Consider the following 17464-nt stretch of genomic DNA (forward strand, 5'->3'; position numbering starts at 1 on the left):
CAAGGGACGGCCCCGGGCCTGCGGATGAACCGTATGGACTTATGGTCGGATAGCTATGCAGATACATCCATTCTCTCTACTTCTTCTGAATCATATGTTCTATCATGTATTTGTGGTGTTACTGGATTGATTGAGATAGGGAACACTGGACCTAGGCCTTGGTCGGTCCAGGGACAAAGTCTTAGGCCTTGGCACTGATCTATGGTCGGGTCTCACATCTCGGGTTGGATTTGTTGAGAACCGATTATGGGAATCTCTTAGTTGGGAATTATCATGAATTATCATGTTTTTTAATTAGTTTTTGAGAATTTATTTGAGTATGTCATATTTGGACAGATCCTAGTTTAAGGAACCGAACCATGCCATTCTAGTCTTGATGTTTAGGGTATCGGCCTTATGTATTTATGAACTGATTTGTGTGGTTACAGGATCGGACTTGGACCGTGGTAAAGGAAAGATGCCGTGAAAATTCAAGCCATGGGAAGATGTGTGGTGAATGGGTCATTGTAGATAGATGTGAAGTATTGATAGCCTATTGTGCAAACTGTGAACTTATGATAGATTAAGTGTGTAATCTAGTAGTATGAACCTATGAATGATGTATGGATCTCATTTATTATATATATACAATTGATTTGCCCCTTATGTTCATTTGTTAGGATTGCATGATCTTGAACCTCACTTAACGAAATTGGACTTAGCATCTAAAGACTTAAGAAAAATCGGAATCAACTATATAAATATGGGATGTTAAGGCCGTGGATCATGATTGGGCTTAGAGCCAGGATCGGGCCTTACAAGGGTGTTATGGAATCAATTGTGACAGGCTGGACAGAAAAACAGGGAGGACAAATTGAGGATTTTGTTACAAAAATTAATAATTGTCATCATGAAATATCCTAATGGCGAAAAGACAAACAACCATATGGGAAAGACAAAATTAAAGATCTTCAACAGGCATTGGAAGAAGTTCAAACAGATAACAATAGATCACAAGAGGAGATTTTTGAGGTTTCCAGGAAGTTACAAGAAGCTTATAAGGATGAAGAGGAATATTAGCATCAGAAAAGCCGGAATATGTGGTACTCATCTGGAGATCTTAACACTAAGTTTTACCATGCCCTAACAAACAAGCGTAGGGTCCGCAATAAAATAGTGGGACTCCATGATGAAATAGACAGAAGAGAACAGCGTTGAGAAGGTGGCGGTTGATTATTTTGAAAGTCTATTTAGGACCACCACTCCAACGGAATTTGATAGTATTTTGAAAGAGATAGTACCATCTATTTCTCCCCAAATGAATCAAATATTATTGAGAATAGCAACAGAGAAAGAGGTCCGACAAGCTTTATTCATGATGCACCCGGAGAAAGCGCCAGGTCCGGATAGAATGACAGCTCTCTTTTTTTTAGCATTCTTGGCATGTTATTAAGAAGGATGTGGTTGAGATGGTGAATAATTTTCTAGTTACACGAGATATGGATCCACGGTTAAATATTACTAATATTTGTATGATTCCGAAAATAGAGCGACCTACAAGGATGACGGAACTAAGGCCGATAAGTCTATGTAATGTTGGTTACAAGATTATCTCGAAATTTTTGTGTCAAAGACTGAAAATTTTCCTCCCACGACTAATATCAGAGACACAATCGGTTTTTGTGGAGGGAAGGTTAGTATCAGATAATATTCTTATAGCGCAGGAAATGTTTCATGGACTGAGAACCAATAAGTCCTGTCAAAATAAGTTTATGGCGATCAAAATGGATATGAGCAAGGCGTATGATAGGATATAGTGGAGTTTTATTGAGGCTCTTCTTCACAAAATGGGGTTTGATCCTCGTTGGATCATTTAACGCTGGAATGTATATCTTCGGTTCAATATATGGTACTTCTCAATGATCAGCCACGAGGTTTTATAACCCTCCAGCGGGTCTTACGTCAAGGGGATCTTTTGCCTCCTTATTTACTTATTATGTGTACTAAGGCATTAATTGTGATTATTAAGAACGCGGAGAGAGTGAAACAATTAACCGGTATGAAGGGCAAGAGCTTGTCCAACAATCTCTCATTTGCTATTTGCAGATGATAGTCTTTTCTTTTGTAAGGCAAATAAAGAAAAGTGTCAAACCATTCTCAGGATTTTGAAGGAATATGAGGTTGTTTCAGGGCAACAAATTAATTTCCAAAAATCTTTAATTCAATTTGAACATAAGATCGAAGATTCCAGTCGTCAAGAATTGGGAGATATATTGGGTATTCAGAATCTAGGAGAAATGAGATCGTATTTAGGGTTGTCCGAAAGCATTGGAGGATCTAAGGTACAAGTGTTTGGTTTTGTTCAAGACCGCTTGAATAATAGGGTTAATGGATGGACTTTTAGATTCTTTACAAAAGGAGGAAAAGAGGTGATTATTAAATCGGTGGTCACGGCCCTGCCAAACCATGTGATGTATGTTTATCGGTTACCGAAAGCTACAGTAAAGAAGTTCACGAGTGCACACTACAAAAAATATGGGTTTCAATAGCAGTAGAGGATAACATTTTTTGCATTTCTGCTATGGTTGACATACGCCTTAGTCTTAGATAGCGTTTGTACATTTCGAAACGCTATGATAGAGTGGCATATTTGAAAACGCTATAATAGTGTATGGTTTTAACGTAACACTTAGTTTTAATAGCAAAAAATAATTTAAAACGCCATGTTTGGCTATTTAAAACCCTAAACTCAGAACGTATTTTAAACCCTAAATTATAAACACAAACCTAAAGCTCAAATATTTTCCTATTCTAATCTTAAATCTTAAATTTAAATCTAAATTTTAATATTTTCAAATCTTATTTTCAATTCAAATCTTAAATCTAAACCTCAAACCCTAAATCATTTACATCTTTTCAAACCCAAAACCCTATATCCCTATTAAAACATCATATAAACACTAAACTTTAAATAAAAAATCCCAAATCTAATATTTCCAAGTTTTAATAAAACAAAAAACTAAAAAAAATAACTATAAATATATGATATTTTCAACCTTAAATATAACCTTTGAACCCTATCACACAAACCTTTGCTTTAAAATCTTATATGTTAAATCTGAAATTCAATAGTTCTTTTCGTAACTTTATAATTGTAAATGATAATTTAGTTTTTATATAAATAAAACTAGTTACATAATAAAATTATAATTTTTAAAACATCTATTAAATAAAAACAATTTTGATTAGTTAATCTATGACTACTGATTCCTTTTAATCCAATGGTTACAACTCACTCTTTTGTTAATCATTTCCCTTCTTTCTCATTGGTCAATTAATAAAACAAAGAGTACAAAATTTCATTGGTTAAAACATGATGGTGAGGATAGCTACTATATTTGATCTCCACCGTTGATATAACTCAATCTAACGAACAAAAGTGATTCAGTTTAATATTTTATTTTTTTTGCTTTATCTCTTTCATCTTCTTTCTCACGATCTCTCGTCTCCTCCTCTCTCACTATCTCTTCAATCTTCTTGCTCATGATAACTCATCTGAAATTCTCCTCTCCCATCATCTCATATCCTGCAATCATCTTCTCCTATCAATCCTCCTCTTTCATCACCTATTCAATCCTCATCTCACGATCTCTCAAACTCGTCGTCTGTCGCAACGGGTTCAAGCTCACCACCATCACCATGACCTCGCTTCCTCCTCTTTGGGTTGTCTTTTCTTACGTGTTCATCTTCTTTTCATCTTTTATTTTCTAATAAAATCTATTATTTTTGCTCACAGATCTAGAATAATGATGAAAGGGATGCGCGCCAGAGGTGAAGGTTGACATAGCAGAGATGCACCGGAGGTGTTACGAACCAGAGACGGAGGTGTTACGAACCAGAGACGGAGGTGGAGGTAGATGTGGTTCAGAGCAAGGTGATTTGAGGCGGCGGCATGAGGAGGCGGAGGCCCAAAGACGCGGAAGCACCCAGAGGTCGAAGACGGCGGAGTTAAGAAGATTGGCTTAGTCATTTTTGTATTAGGTTTAGTTAGTAAATAGGTTTAGGTTAAATCTTGGTTTAAGTTTTTGGTTTAGTTTTGATTTATTTTCTAATGTGTATACCATATTCTTTTTGTAAACCAGTTTTATTATAAATCAGTTTAAATAATAAACACAATTTTAAATATATAAACCAGTTTAAATTTTAATTATGTTTTTATTTTTAAACAATTAAATTTCCATAAATAATTTTTAAAATAAAGAATTTTAATATAAGTAATAGCATTTATGACACGCTATTAAATAATATTTAATTGCAGATAGAAAAGCGCTATCGTATCGGAAGAAAAGATAGCAGCGCAAAACACCGCTATCTAATGTCCTTTACCTATTATGACGGGCGATGATACATCGTTTCAAAAACCGCTATAGTATCGTTATATAGCGTTATTCGTCCGCTATTAAAACGCTTTTTCTTGTAGTGGCAGTAGCTCAGTTTTGGTGGAGCCCAGGATGAAGCACAAAAGACATGCATTGGAAATCATGGGATAAGTTATGTGTGCCTAAAGACAATGGTGGACTAGGTTGTAAGGATATTATTGATTTTAACACGGCGATGCTTGGAAAGTAACTGTGGAGGCTGATTGAGAAGCCAAATGCTCTTTTTTCTAGAGTCTTCAAAGGACGGTACTACAGGAATGGTTCACCCCTAGAACCGATCTATTCACTCCCCGTCATATGGCTGGAGGAGTATTATATCTGCTAGATCTTTGATTTGTTAAGGACTAATTAAAAGAGTGGGAACAGGTTCATCTATTTCGGTATGGAATCATCCTTGGATCCCAGCCACTCGCCCGAGACCAGCAAACAAAAACCTTCAAAACAGTTACCCAGACCTCACAGTGGATTCCCTCATTAACTCGAAATCCCGAACATGGAACCTACAGGCAATTAGGGCTTTGGTGGATCCTCATGACGTTAAAATTATTGAAAGTATCCCATTAAGTAGAAATCAGATGGAAGATAGGAATGGATGGCATTTCACTAACAATGAGAAATATTCGGTAAAATCAGGGTATCAAGTAGAACGGGTCTATCCTGATAAGAAAAAATCACCAGATTTTTATGGACCCACAGTGGATATACTAAAATCTTTCTGTTGGGAAGTGTGGTGCCCTTCTAAGATAAAGCATATTTTATGGAAATTCTTTCAGGTTGTATAGCGGTAATGAAAAACCTAAAAGCGAGAGGAATACAAGGGGATATATGTTGTGCTCGATGCGGAGATCCGGAGGAATCAATAAACCATGTGTTTTTTGAATGTCCTCCAGCACGTCAAGTGTGGGCACTAGCCATGCGACTTCGGTTTTCCGAAACCGAACCGAACCGTCGGTTTTTGGTTAACCGAAATTTTTAAAACATATTCCAAAATTAACCAAATTTGATTTTTGGTTCGGCTCGGTTCGGCCTGTTCGGTTCAGACAAAATTCGCAGGGCTAGTGGGCACTATCTAAGATACCATCGAATCCCAATATTTTTCCTATTAGTTATTTTTTCGCTAACATGGATCATCTTTTTTGGAGAGTCAATCCAAAGATGGATGACCACCAATTTGCATGGATATTATGGTATATATAGAAAGGTCGAAATAACAAAGTGTTTAGCAATCTGGATATTGATCCAAGGGAAACACTTAAATTAGCAGAATTGGAATCAACACTTTGGGCTGAGGCACAGGTACTCACTGATCAAATGAGGGGGGCATCAGGTACAGACCAGACCCACACTAGCGACTTCAGGAAGCTGGTGCTTCATAGATGGTTCATGGAAAGATAAGGAACTATTTTCAAGACAAGGCTGGTATAGCACCTTACCGGGTTTTGATGGTTTATTAGGGGCTAGGAATGTAAGGGTATGTCTTTCACCTCTTCATTCGGAGGTGGAGGCTTTGATTTGGGCAATAGAATGTATGAAGAATTCAAGACAGTTTCAAGTTACTTTTGCAACGGATTGTTCTCAATTGGTGAAGATGGTTTTAGAACCAGAAGAATTGCAAGCATTTGAAAGTTATTTGGAAGACATTAAGCTTTTACAAAGAAGCTTTCTCAACTCAGACATCGTTCATGTATCTCGGACGGAGAACCTACAGGCGGATAGCTTAGCACACAGTGCTAGGAAACAACTATCTTTCGTCGTTCACATGGATGCGGAGTTACCGATTTGGTTTACAGAGTCGATATGAATTTGTGAATGTCTTGTTGTCAGAAAAAAAAAAAAAAAAGCAAGTTTCCTAATTTCATGGGGGTCAACGGACCCTCCTCCTAACACACTGCCTCCGCCCCTTATTAATACAGCTTAACAATAGTTACTAAATGTGGAAAAGGAATCAACACATGGGCCATTTAATCTTCTCTTCGCCATTTAATCTTCTCTTCAAAAGAAAATTCGAGAAAAAGAGATTTTGCAATGATTTTTGTATTCGATCAACTTGTTTATTCATCGTACCAAGATGGCCTTGTTACATCCTTCTGTGACGGGTTAAAAATGATTGATTCAGTGAATACTACCAAGCAATCCAAACTTTATTTTCCGGATAAGTGCACCTGCAGTTTTGCTGGGAATAATGACAAGAAGTTGCTAAGGTATTAATATATGCTAGTGCGAAGGAAAATGACACTCATGCAAACATTCGTCACCATAAATTAGAAAGTAAGCATGGTAACCCGGAAATTGAGTGGATGAGGCCCACACGCTTCGCTCTTTTTCTTTGTTTCGTTAACATTTAGACATTTACCCACTTTATTAAGCAACTCTTTTTAAAACCATTTTATTAAAAATAAGTAAAGCAACAAATTATCCTGTCATTTCATTCTGATAAATATAATTAAAAAAATCCTCAAAAAGGCCAATATACTAAAAACTCGAATCACACTTCTAAAACATATAAAATGGGTTTACTTTTTTGAAAACTGTAGAAATTATTTACAGATTTTCGACTTATAAATTCTCCAAATATTTTTTTAACACTGGATAATTATGTTATTAATTACAAACAATGAAAAATATTACGTACATTAATTCTCTAAATATTTAGAGAATTTTAAAGAAAATTTCAATTTAAAACTACCATTTCTTGCCAAAAAAACATTAAATTGAAGACACAAAGAAACAATCCTCTTTGTATTTTATTAAATCATCTTTTGACCTTTCTTCCATCGATCATATCAAGATTTCTGGATCACATTTACACGATCGTCACGATGTATTCCGATTGAAGTGTTCTTTATATTACGGATATAGATAAAACTATATCTCTTATATATTTGGTTAAGTTAGTTATGTTAAACTCTCGACTCTGATTTTGTGATATTAAATCGGTTATTCATTTAGCATGCTGAACTTCATCCATGACAAAGTCCAATCTCGCTTGCGTGGTGGAGGAGCTACAACACAATCTTCTGTAGGCAAGGCGGTTATAATTCTTAAGTCAGTTGGGATTGCGCTACCGGTTTTTGCCATGTCATGCTTTAAACTCCCCAAGGATCTGTGTGAGAAGTTAACTAGTGTGATGATAGAATTCTGGTGGGGTGGAAGTGCTGAGAAGAGGAAGATATCTTGGGTGGCTTGGAAAAATCTATGTAAACCGAAGGAACTTGGAGGAATGGGGTTTCGTGATATTGCATGGTTCAATCAGGCTCTACTGTGCAAACAAGCATGGAGAATATGGTCTCAACCTCACTCCCTGCTAGCTCGAGTTATGAAAGGCAGGTACTTTCCAAATGGGTTTTTCTTAGAGTGTGGCATAGGTACTCGGCCCTCGTATGCTTGGCGTAGCATCATGTATGGTCGAGAATTACTAGTGCAAGGTCTGATGAAGCGTATTGGGGATGGTCGTAGCACACATGTATGGTATGATAACTGGATTTTGCTCGACGTTCCTCGTCCCCCGCAGGGCCGGGCCTGAATAGAAGCCCATATGCCATGTCCTCTTCCACTGTCATACTGCTCAAGAAGTCTGGCGTTTGTCAGGTTTTCTGGTGCCTCCGGCGGGTTTCTCTACCAACTCTGTACTACTAAACCTCCAGTATCTCCTGCAGTGTAGCACAAAGCAGTCGATCCCACAACATCTTCGACTTCTGTTCCCTTGGATTTTATGGCATATCTGGAAAGGGAGGAATGAGCTCATCTTTGCTAATACGCGTCTTGGCGCAGCATCAATTATGGATAAGGCTCGGAACGATTACGATGCATGGGCGGAGGTTAATATTTTGAACTCTTCTCAAGTGAATGGCGACGATGTTGATGGGGCTCCGATCGTGAAATGGGAGAAACCATGCCAAAGCTTTGTGAAACGTAACATTGATTCATCGTGGATCAATGAGACTGTTAACACTGGCGTCTCTTGGATCCTTCGTAATAACTCAGGGGAACCTATGATGCACAGTCGCAGATCCTTCTCCTCAATCCCTACTAAGCTTGAGGCAGAGCTCTTAAGTTTTACTTGGGCTATTGATTGTCTCTCAGACTTACGCTGTGATAGAGTGGTGTTTGAATCATCATCCTACCTTGCGGGTGAAGCAATCCTTATGCCTGAAAAGTTCCTTGGTTATCAAGACTTGTTGGGATATATCTGCTTCAAGTTGACTAACTTTAATCTATGGAACATATCCTATGTCCACCTTGAAGGTAATAGATGTGCCCATGAAATAGCTCTTAGTGTCACTAGAGACCACCGGTATCAATCATACATAGCTCGTGGTGGACCATTTTGGCTTCGAGCGTTGACACTAGAGGAGGCAACAGACGATACATGAAGTCACTGTGATGAAGAAAGATTCTTCTTGATTGGTCTGGTCGTTTTCTTCCTTGTGCTCTACGATCGCGCCTGTGAAGATGCGGACTACCTGCACCTGGACTGAAAGACCTTATGAAGCTCTTGTGTTATTTCGGGTCCTATTGGTTCCCTCTGTCCTTTAGTTTTTTATTTTCCTGTTGATGCTCCCAAACTTTGTTGGATCAAGCCTTGCTCTCCTTTTCTCCTAATGAAATGCTACTAAGAGTTAAAAAAATGTTAGTCTATATTCCCTTCGTTTCATATTAAGTGTCGTTTTAGAGAATTTTTTTCGATATAAAATAAGTGTCGTTTTCGATTTTCAATGCAAAATTTATTAATTTTATGCAAAATTTATTTTTCTATTGGTTGAAATATGGTTAGGTGTATAGTTAATAGTGTTTTTTTATAAGAAATGTACAAAATTAATTGTTTTCTTAATCCGTGTGCCGAAACCTAAAACGACACTTATAATGAAACAGAAGGAGTATATAGGTTATTCATATACGACATCAGATTATCAACGTTACTATTTAAACTCATCATATTTCTACACATCCGTAGCTTGCGAATATCTTTACAAAAGCACTTGAACTTGAACGCAGATAGTTTTGACTTAGCTTTTTTCAAGTTGGATGTTAATCTTCGCTTTCCAATTTAAAAATCGGTATTACATATAGGCCTGGGACTTTTATCCGAGATCCGGATTCGATCCGAGATTCGATCCGGATCCGATCCGAAAATCCGGATATCCGGAGGGGCCGAATCCGGATCCGGATAATAAAATGTTGGATTCGTCAAAGCCGGGTCCGGATCCGGATATCTTGATTTTTTAGTCCGGATATCCGGATCCGTAAGTTTTATTAATAACTATTTCAAAAATAGTAATATCTATATATAAAAACTAACTTTATTTAATATATTTTCATTTTTATAATAGTATATGTAAATGTTATGTAAATTTTGTAATATTATACATAGAAATAATTAAAAACATTATATATTTTTTTATTTATAAATTATTTTTAATATTTTATATATATTATTATTATTATTTTATTTATTTTAAGGATCCAAATTCGGATCCGGATATCCGCCGGATATTACAATTTTTAGAAGGATATCTGACACCCGTATATCCGAGAACCCCGGATCCGGATAAGGATAATAAAATTATGGATCAGCCGGATAAGGATCCGGATCCGGATACCTTAAAATTGTCCGGATATCCGATCCGTCTCAGGCCTTTACATATATATATATATATATATACGAACCTACTAGGCTACTACCACTGAAGTTAAAAGATAAATATTTTTATATATAAACTAAGTTAAGTGGCACATGTTGGTTCACTAAAGTTTCTTCAAAATAAATTAGACATTGAGGTTTAGGTCGTCTGAATTAAATTACACTTGATGGTATACTAAAAATTATGCCAGAACATTTTACCCAGACTCAAAAACCCGAACCGGAGCCAATATGAAAATATCCGACTTCGAATCCAAACAAAAATTTACAAGTACCTATTGGTCTAAAACTCTTCTACCCAAAAGAACCGGAACCGAAAAGAACCGATCCGAATAGACTCGACCCGATAAAAATCGATTCATACCCGACTTAAAAACATGAATATTCAAAATTATGATTTTTATGTTCTATTTTTTATATCTTATTTTATTTATTTATGTGAAATATCTTTTTGTTAACAATATTTGTTGTTATTTTGTAGTATTTTCAAGTAATATAAAGTTTTAAATGTCAAATTTAGAGTACAAAATATTTTATTTTAATAGTATATTTAAGTAATTTTATAAATATATATATATATGAAAGATATTGACTAATTTTGATGGAGTCTGAATATTTTGTATCCTTTTCAGATCTTAAATACTCGAATCCGGTCTGGATCCGATACGGACCTGATATTTACGGGTACTTGGATATTTTAATTATAGATCCAAACAGATCCAGACCCGAGAAAAAATAACTCGAATCGAAAATTTACAAATATCTATTGGATCCAAATGTCTAAGATCCAGAAGACACAGATCCGAAAGTAACCAGCCCGAACCCGACCCAATCAAAGAACCGAATTCCTACACCTACAAAAAGTTGTACAAACTTGTATGATTATTAATTTTTTTTAAAGGTACCATTTTGTTTTCAATGTATTATATGCCATGGTGTTTTCCTATTAATATATCATGTAATCGTTTATATGCTCTTTGAAAATAATATATGTGAATATTATCTATCTTTCGGCTCTTGTGTGTTGGGCATTAATGTAAATAGCTTTCATTAGGGTAATGGAGAGAGAAAACACTATGCCTTCTCTCTAGTTTTATCACCACTGCAAATAATGTTCTCCGGCCGGCGAAGTGGGCTTTCACAGCCACCGCCGGTCTGGTTTGTGTTTTTTTTTCCGTTTTTTCGCTGTGCATGTCTTTATTCTGACTCCGGGATGAGGAAACTCCGTCAGTTTCATCGTCGCCGCTTAGATTCCGGGGGGTGGAGGCTTTCAAAGCCTTGCGTCGCCGGCTTTTGGATTTCGATCTTTATTCACGGTGGGTTATCTGTTACGGGTTTTTGGTTTGTCGGATTGATTTTCTTGGATGAGATCTCAAATAGATCGATTGATGCTCTCCAAGAATGAAAATAAGGCGTGGAAGGCAAACAAGATGGAGGTTCTGGATTTCTTAATCATGTGTCTGCCGGCTTCGTGGCTCTGGATGAGATATCGATGTTGATCGATGAAAGCTCTCCGAAGAAAGGAGAACGACCATGAAAGATGCATGTGAACCAGGTGGGATTCCGGTGAAACGCCGCTTGGTTTCGGCGGTGGAGAAGGAGTAGGGTTATGGTGACACGTGTTTGCCTCGCAGTTGAGGCGTAAACACGTGTTTTTGACGTGTCAGGTTGGTTTTTGTGTTGGGCTTACCTTTTATGGGCTTCTGTTTAATATGTTTTTATGTTGTTTTGAGTCTTTTTGGGATTTGGTTGTAAATATTGTCGGTCTTGGTCCAGTTCGGACCTAGACCCTTATAATAATACTATAGATGGAAAAAAAAATATATGTGAATATTATCTCTTCTTTGTCTCCACACCAGAACCTTCATCAAATGCATGTATACATGCATATCCGATCATGACACATACTGATATATCTTTCGGACACATGATTTAATAGAGAATAAGAGAAGTAAGTGAAAAGTAACATACTAAGAGAATAAAAACGCACCGTTTTGCTTAGAGGGAGATTTTGAAGACGACTGCGACTAGGGTTTTGTGATGGATTCGGCGCGGCCGCCGGGCTCATCTGAGATAGCTCTGGCTACGAGGAAGGTTCAAGAGGGTTCACAACAAGGGTCAGCAGGTTTGGAGAACGGTCAGAAGCGACAAGAAGGGGCTTCCCCCAAAATCGCGCTCATGGGTTGGTGTTACGACGGAGAAGAAGGTTTTGAGGAAGTACACCGTCGATGTCACAGATTCGGAGGGTCAGCTCAACGTGGAGATACCTGATGAAGTAGTATTCAACGTGAATCCCCTTTGTGAGGATTTTCTAATCGGAAAGTTCCTGGACACGGCGCCTCATATCGCGAGGATTCACGCTGTTGTGAACAAAATATGGAGAGATGGAGGTAGAGGGCAGGCAGTGGAAGTCTATGAGATCGACTCCACAACAATGAAGTTTCGAGTAAGAGACGCAGCTATGAGAGCATGAATCTTAAGGAGGGGGATGTGGAACATCGGAAACATACCTCTGGTGGATGTAAAATGGACTCCGAAGGAGCTGGAAGAGAAACCGGAAGTCAAATCGATACCGCTTTGGGTGCATCTCAAGAATGTTCCGATGAACATGTTCTCGTGGGAGGGCCTAAGCTTTATCACCAGTGCAGCGGGACACCCAGTGAAGCTCCATCCAGAGACAACGGCATGTTCCAATTTCAAGATTGCAAAAATCTTTGTTAACGCTGACCTATCAAAGGAACTGCCGAGGAAAATCAACTTCACAAAAAATGGGAAGTCATCACTGGTTGAATTTGTCTACCCATGGCTACCTGATCGCTGTCACACTTGCAGCAAATGGGGCCACACAGAGAAGACATGCCTCATGAACAAGAAGGAAGACTTCCCAAGAACTGTCACTGAGATAATAGAAACTGGGTACATTAGTAAGAAGCAGGCAAACACAAATGAAGAGGAGGTAGTAAAGGACGTAAGTGGCACGGAGGAACCACATAAGAGGGGAGTGGAAAAACTGATATTGACAGAGAGAGATAAGGAGGTCGCAGTTGAAGATGATGTTGCTGGGAAAGTTGCGACTGAGGAAGAGGTTGTAGTAGGAGATGAAGCAGAGGAAGCTACAGCGGAGGAAGAGGAAATTGAGGAGGGAGAAGTTGTAAAGGGCTGGTCTCGAGTGTCCCCGGGGAAAACAAGCAGAATCCCAACAGCAACAACTCCAAAGTATGGCCAAGAGAGAATAGCCACTCCATCGAGGTTCTCAGCGCTAAATGATGCAGATGATAACGGTGACTTGGTAATCAATATAGGCGAAAGCAACAGGGGGGAAACTGTAGTGGAGGAGGGTGATGAGGGAACCACATCAGAAGAGACTCAAGAAGGCAAGGAGTCTGGGAAAAACATTCTGAGGGAGGAAGATAAAGAGAATACACCTAGAGAAACCGTTGTGATCGAGGACCAGTTGGTCTTTCTAGAAACCAAGAGTTTGGCGGTGGGGCAAAACAAAGGGAATCAGAGCAATACTGAGAAAGAGGAACGTCAAGGAACTGGTGTTGGTGGAGGGAGTTGTCTACGGCCTTCTCTTCCGAGGAGCTCCAAGACAAACCACAAGATCTTTTCTGAGCACACCAACAAGGACATTGACCTTAGAACTCAGGGAAAACGGTCTCGCAAATCATCTCAATGACTGGGTTCTTCTGGAACGTGAGAGGATTTAACAAGGAAGCTAAGCACAAAGTCGTCCGTCAATGGATACAGAATAAGGGATTGCAGTTTGGTGGTCTGTTGGAAACTCGAGTCAAGGAGAGCAAATCAGCTCAAATTGTCTCAACAAATTTTCCAGGCTGGTCATTTGTAAATAATTACGAGTTTAGTAGAAAAGGGAGGATATGGGTTCTTTGGAGTTCGCAAGTCAGAGTGACTCCGGTCTTCAAACCTGATCAGATAATTACGGTTTCAGTTCTTATGGAAGGAGAAGACGAGGAGATTCTCTGCTCCTTTGTCTATGCGGAAAACACTGCAGAGAAGAGAAAAGAGTTGTGGGATGATATCAAGTCTCATCAGAATTCACCAATGTTCAAAAACAAGGAATGGGTAATAATGGAAGACTTCAACGAGATACTAGATGGGGATGAGCACTCCAGCTACCAAGATTCGGGTCTGACTACTCCAGGGATGCGGGATTTTGAAAGTGTTATTCAACACTGCAAACTACTCGACATGGGTTATCAGGGTCCGAAGTTTACTTGGTGCAACAGGAGGGGCGAAGGAACGGTTTGCAAAAAACTGGATAGAATTCTGGTAAATGAGACTTGGCTCAACCAACGAACCCAAGCTTATGGCATTTTTGAGGCGGGAGGATGCTCAGATCACCTTCGGGGAAGATTTCACCTCTGGGCTGAGGCAGTGGGCAAGCGCAGACCTTTTAAGTTCTCAAATGTCATTGCAGAAACTACGGAGTTCTTGGACACAGTCTCGGACTATTGGAAAGATACAACACCTCTGCTCCAGTCTACAACAGCTCTCTTCGGATTCTCTAAGTATCTCAAAGGCCTTAAACCTTTGATCCGAAGATTGAGCAAAGACAAGCTTGGAGCTTTTACGAAGCGGGTAAAAGAAGCTTACCAGGACCTATGCGAGAAACAAGAGAAGGTGATGTTAGACCCTACTCAAGGAAACATCTTAATAGAGCAAACGGCAGCTGAGAGATGGCAGAGGGTCTCAAATATTGAGGAGAAGGTCCTCAAGCAATGCTCTAAACTCCACTGGCTGCAAGTAGGAGATAGAAACAACAAAGTTTTCTATCAGAGAAATCAAGTGTTCTTCGGGGAACATTGTCACTTCCCAAGAGGAGATCAAAAACGAGGCTGAGAGATTCTTCAACGAGTTCTTATCTTTGGAACCTCCGGGTATGGAGGAGAAGTAAGTTGCTGATCTCCAAGATCTTGTACCCTTCCGCTGCAATGATGAGCAAAGGGCAATGCTGATAAAGCCAGTAAAAGAGAGCGAGATCAGGGAGGTGGTATTTCGAATGCTGAGCGACAAATCACCTGGACCTGATGGCTTCACCACAGAGTTCTTCAAGGCATCTTGGCCCATCATCGCTAAGGATTTTACAGTTGCGGTTCAATCCTTTTTCAGAAAAGGTTTCCTCCCCAAAGGTCTCAGTGCAACGATCTTGGCACTCATCCCGAAGACGGACAATGCACAGGAGATTCGAGACTACAGACCAATCTCCTGCTGCAATGTCCTATACAAGGTCATTTCCAAGATTATAGCAAACAGACTGAAGAGCACACTCCCCCAATGCATCTCCTATAACCAGTCAGCCTTTGTTAAAGACAGGCTACTAGTGGAGAACTTGCTTCTTGCGACGGAGATAGTCAAAGACTATCACAAAGAGGACATCTCATCTCGATGCGCTATGAAGATCGACCTTGCAAAAGCCTTTGACTCGGTACACTGGCCATTCCTGCTGAACACCCTAAGGGCACTAAACATGCCTGAGGAATTTGTTCACTGGATTGAGCTCTGTGTGTGCACGGCTTCCTTCTCGGTGCAAGTCAATGGCGAGCTAGCGGGATTCTTCCAAAGCAAGAGAGGTCTGAGGCAAGGCTGTGCACTCTCTCCATACCTATTCATCATCTGCATCAACGTTCTCTCAATGATGCTAGATAAGGCGGTGGAGAACAAGCACATTGGCTACCACCCAAGGTGCAAAAACATTCTCCTATCTCACCTGTGTTTTGCAGACGATCTGCTAGTGTTCACTGATGGCACCAAAAGATCTGTCGAAGGAGTGCTGAAAGTATTTGCTGAGTTTTCAGCCATCTCAGGCCTCAACATTAGCTTGGAGAAATTCACTCTCTATGTTGCAGGCATATCTGAAGCGGTCGAAGCAGACATTCTAGTTTTCCATTCTCCTCCGGTGATCTACCAGTTCGGTACCTCGGGCTTCCTCTTCTAACCAAACGCATGACGGTGAATGACTACATGCCTCTAGTTGAGAAAGTTAGGAAACGAATGAGTAACTGGACAGGGAGGTTTCTATCTCATGCGGGTCGACTTCAGCTTATAACATCAGTCATAACTAGTCTTGCGAACTTATGGATGGCAGCCTTCAGATTACCTGGCAGCTGCTTGAAAGAAATAGAAAGGCTATGCTCTGCTTTCTTGTGGTCTGGACCGAGCTTAGAGACAACCAAAGCTAAGGTGAGATGGGAGGATGTCTGTCTACCCAAGAGTGAAGGCGGTTTGGGTCTCCGGCAACTGAAGGAAATCAACATGGTTCACTGCCTCAAACTTATCTGGAGAGTTTGTTCATTTGGCCCCTCCCTATGGGTACAATGGATACACTGCTACCTGATACGCAAGGGGTCCTTTTGGTCGATTAAGGGAAGCACAATCTCTGGCTCTTGGGTGTGGAGGAAACTACTCAAGCTCAGAGACATTGCAAAGCCTTTTCTGAAGAAAGAGATAAGGAGTGGGAAACAAACTTCTTTTTGGTTTGATCAGTGGTCTAAGTATGGTAACCATAAAGAAAGAATAGGAGATTGGGGAGTTATTGATCTGGGGATTTCTGAGAACACGACAGTGGCTGAGGCGTTGGGGAGACGCAGTAGAAGAAAACGCCATAGGCTGAGTATTCTAAATGAAGTGGAAGAGGAATTAAGAGTCCTTCGAAGCAGTGCTTGCCAGGAAGATGATATCACATTGTGGAGCCGATGACAAATTTGCAACCAATTTCTCCTCAAAGAGAACCTGGGAACAGGTCCGAGGCAACCACCATACCTGTACTTGGAGCAAAGGAGTTTGGTTTCCCCAATCAACTCCGAAATACTCCTTCTTTCTTTGGCTTGCATTGCGTGGTAGAATTCAAACTCTGGATCGAATGCAACAGTGGATAACGGGACTCAACACCACCTGCGTCCTCTGTAACGACACTCAGGAATCATGCTCCCACCTCTTCTTCGAGTGTCGCTACTCAGAACAGGTGTGGAAGAAGCTAGTAGGAGGAATGATGCAGGAGGGATACACTGCAGATTGGACTGATTTAGTTGAGATTATATCCAAACCTTGGGTTAACCAAACGATGACATTCCTCATCCGCTACACTCTCCAAGCAACTCTTCATGCGATATGGAGAGAAAGAAACTTGCGTAGGTATGGTGAACAGCCACATGATGCAGCTCATTTGGTCCAGTTTATCGACAAGACAGTCAGGCTCAAGCTCCTTTTCAGTCAAAGGAACAGGACACAAACATTTTGAAGAGAGTTTGATGGTCTGGTTTGGGTCTAGATGAGATTGGTAGTTTGAATCAAGTCTCCATTTTTTTATTATTTGTACAAAAAATAAAGAAGTAACATTTGATGTAGTACAGTTTGATTGAATAAAATTTTACATTCATTCAAA

The 17464-nt window shown here is 39.6% G+C and overlaps 3 protein-coding genes across 3 annotated transcripts; all 3 read left to right on the forward strand.

The window, feature by feature from the left end:
• Window positions 1-7368: 7368 nt before the first annotated feature.
• Window positions 7369-7941, forward strand: LOC125579818 (uncharacterized mitochondrial protein AtMg00310-like). Its single transcript, XM_048743677.1, has one exon. It carries the CDS (start codon window positions 7369-7371, stop codon window positions 7939-7941), a length of 573 nt encoding a protein of 190 aa, XP_048599634.1.
• Window positions 7942-8197: 256 nt separating this feature from the next.
• LOC125579819 lies at window positions 8198-8791 on the forward strand. The gene has a single exon (XM_048743678.1). The coding sequence runs from the start codon at window positions 8198-8200 to the stop codon at window positions 8789-8791; it is 594 nt and encodes a 197-aa protein (XP_048599635.1).
• Window positions 8792-16942: 8151 nt separating this feature from the next.
• Window positions 16943-17320, forward strand: LOC125579820. Its single transcript, XM_048743679.1, has one exon. The coding sequence runs from the start codon at window positions 16943-16945 to the stop codon at window positions 17318-17320; it is 378 nt and encodes a 125-aa protein (XP_048599636.1).
• Window positions 17321-17464: the final 144 nt, after the last annotated feature.

This window comes from Brassica napus, chromosome C1 (genome assembly GCF_020379485.1).
Source record: "Brassica napus cultivar Da-Ae chromosome C1, Da-Ae, whole genome shotgun sequence".
Classification (NCBI taxonomy): Eukaryota; Viridiplantae; Streptophyta; class Magnoliopsida; order Brassicales; family Brassicaceae; genus Brassica; species Brassica napus.

Excerpts from the sequence above, each read along its gene's own strand:
- LOC125579820 (XM_048743679.1), top strand. The coding sequence starts at position 16,943 with ATGCAACAGTGGATAACGGGACTCAACACCACCTGCGTCCTCTGTAAC.
- LOC125579819 (XM_048743678.1), top strand. The coding sequence starts at position 8,198 with ATGGATAAGGCTCGGAACGATTACGATGCATGGGCGGAGGTTAATATT.
- LOC125579818 (XM_048743677.1), top strand. The coding sequence starts at position 7,369 with ATGCTGAACTTCATCCATGACAAAGTCCAATCTCGCTTGCGTGGTGGA.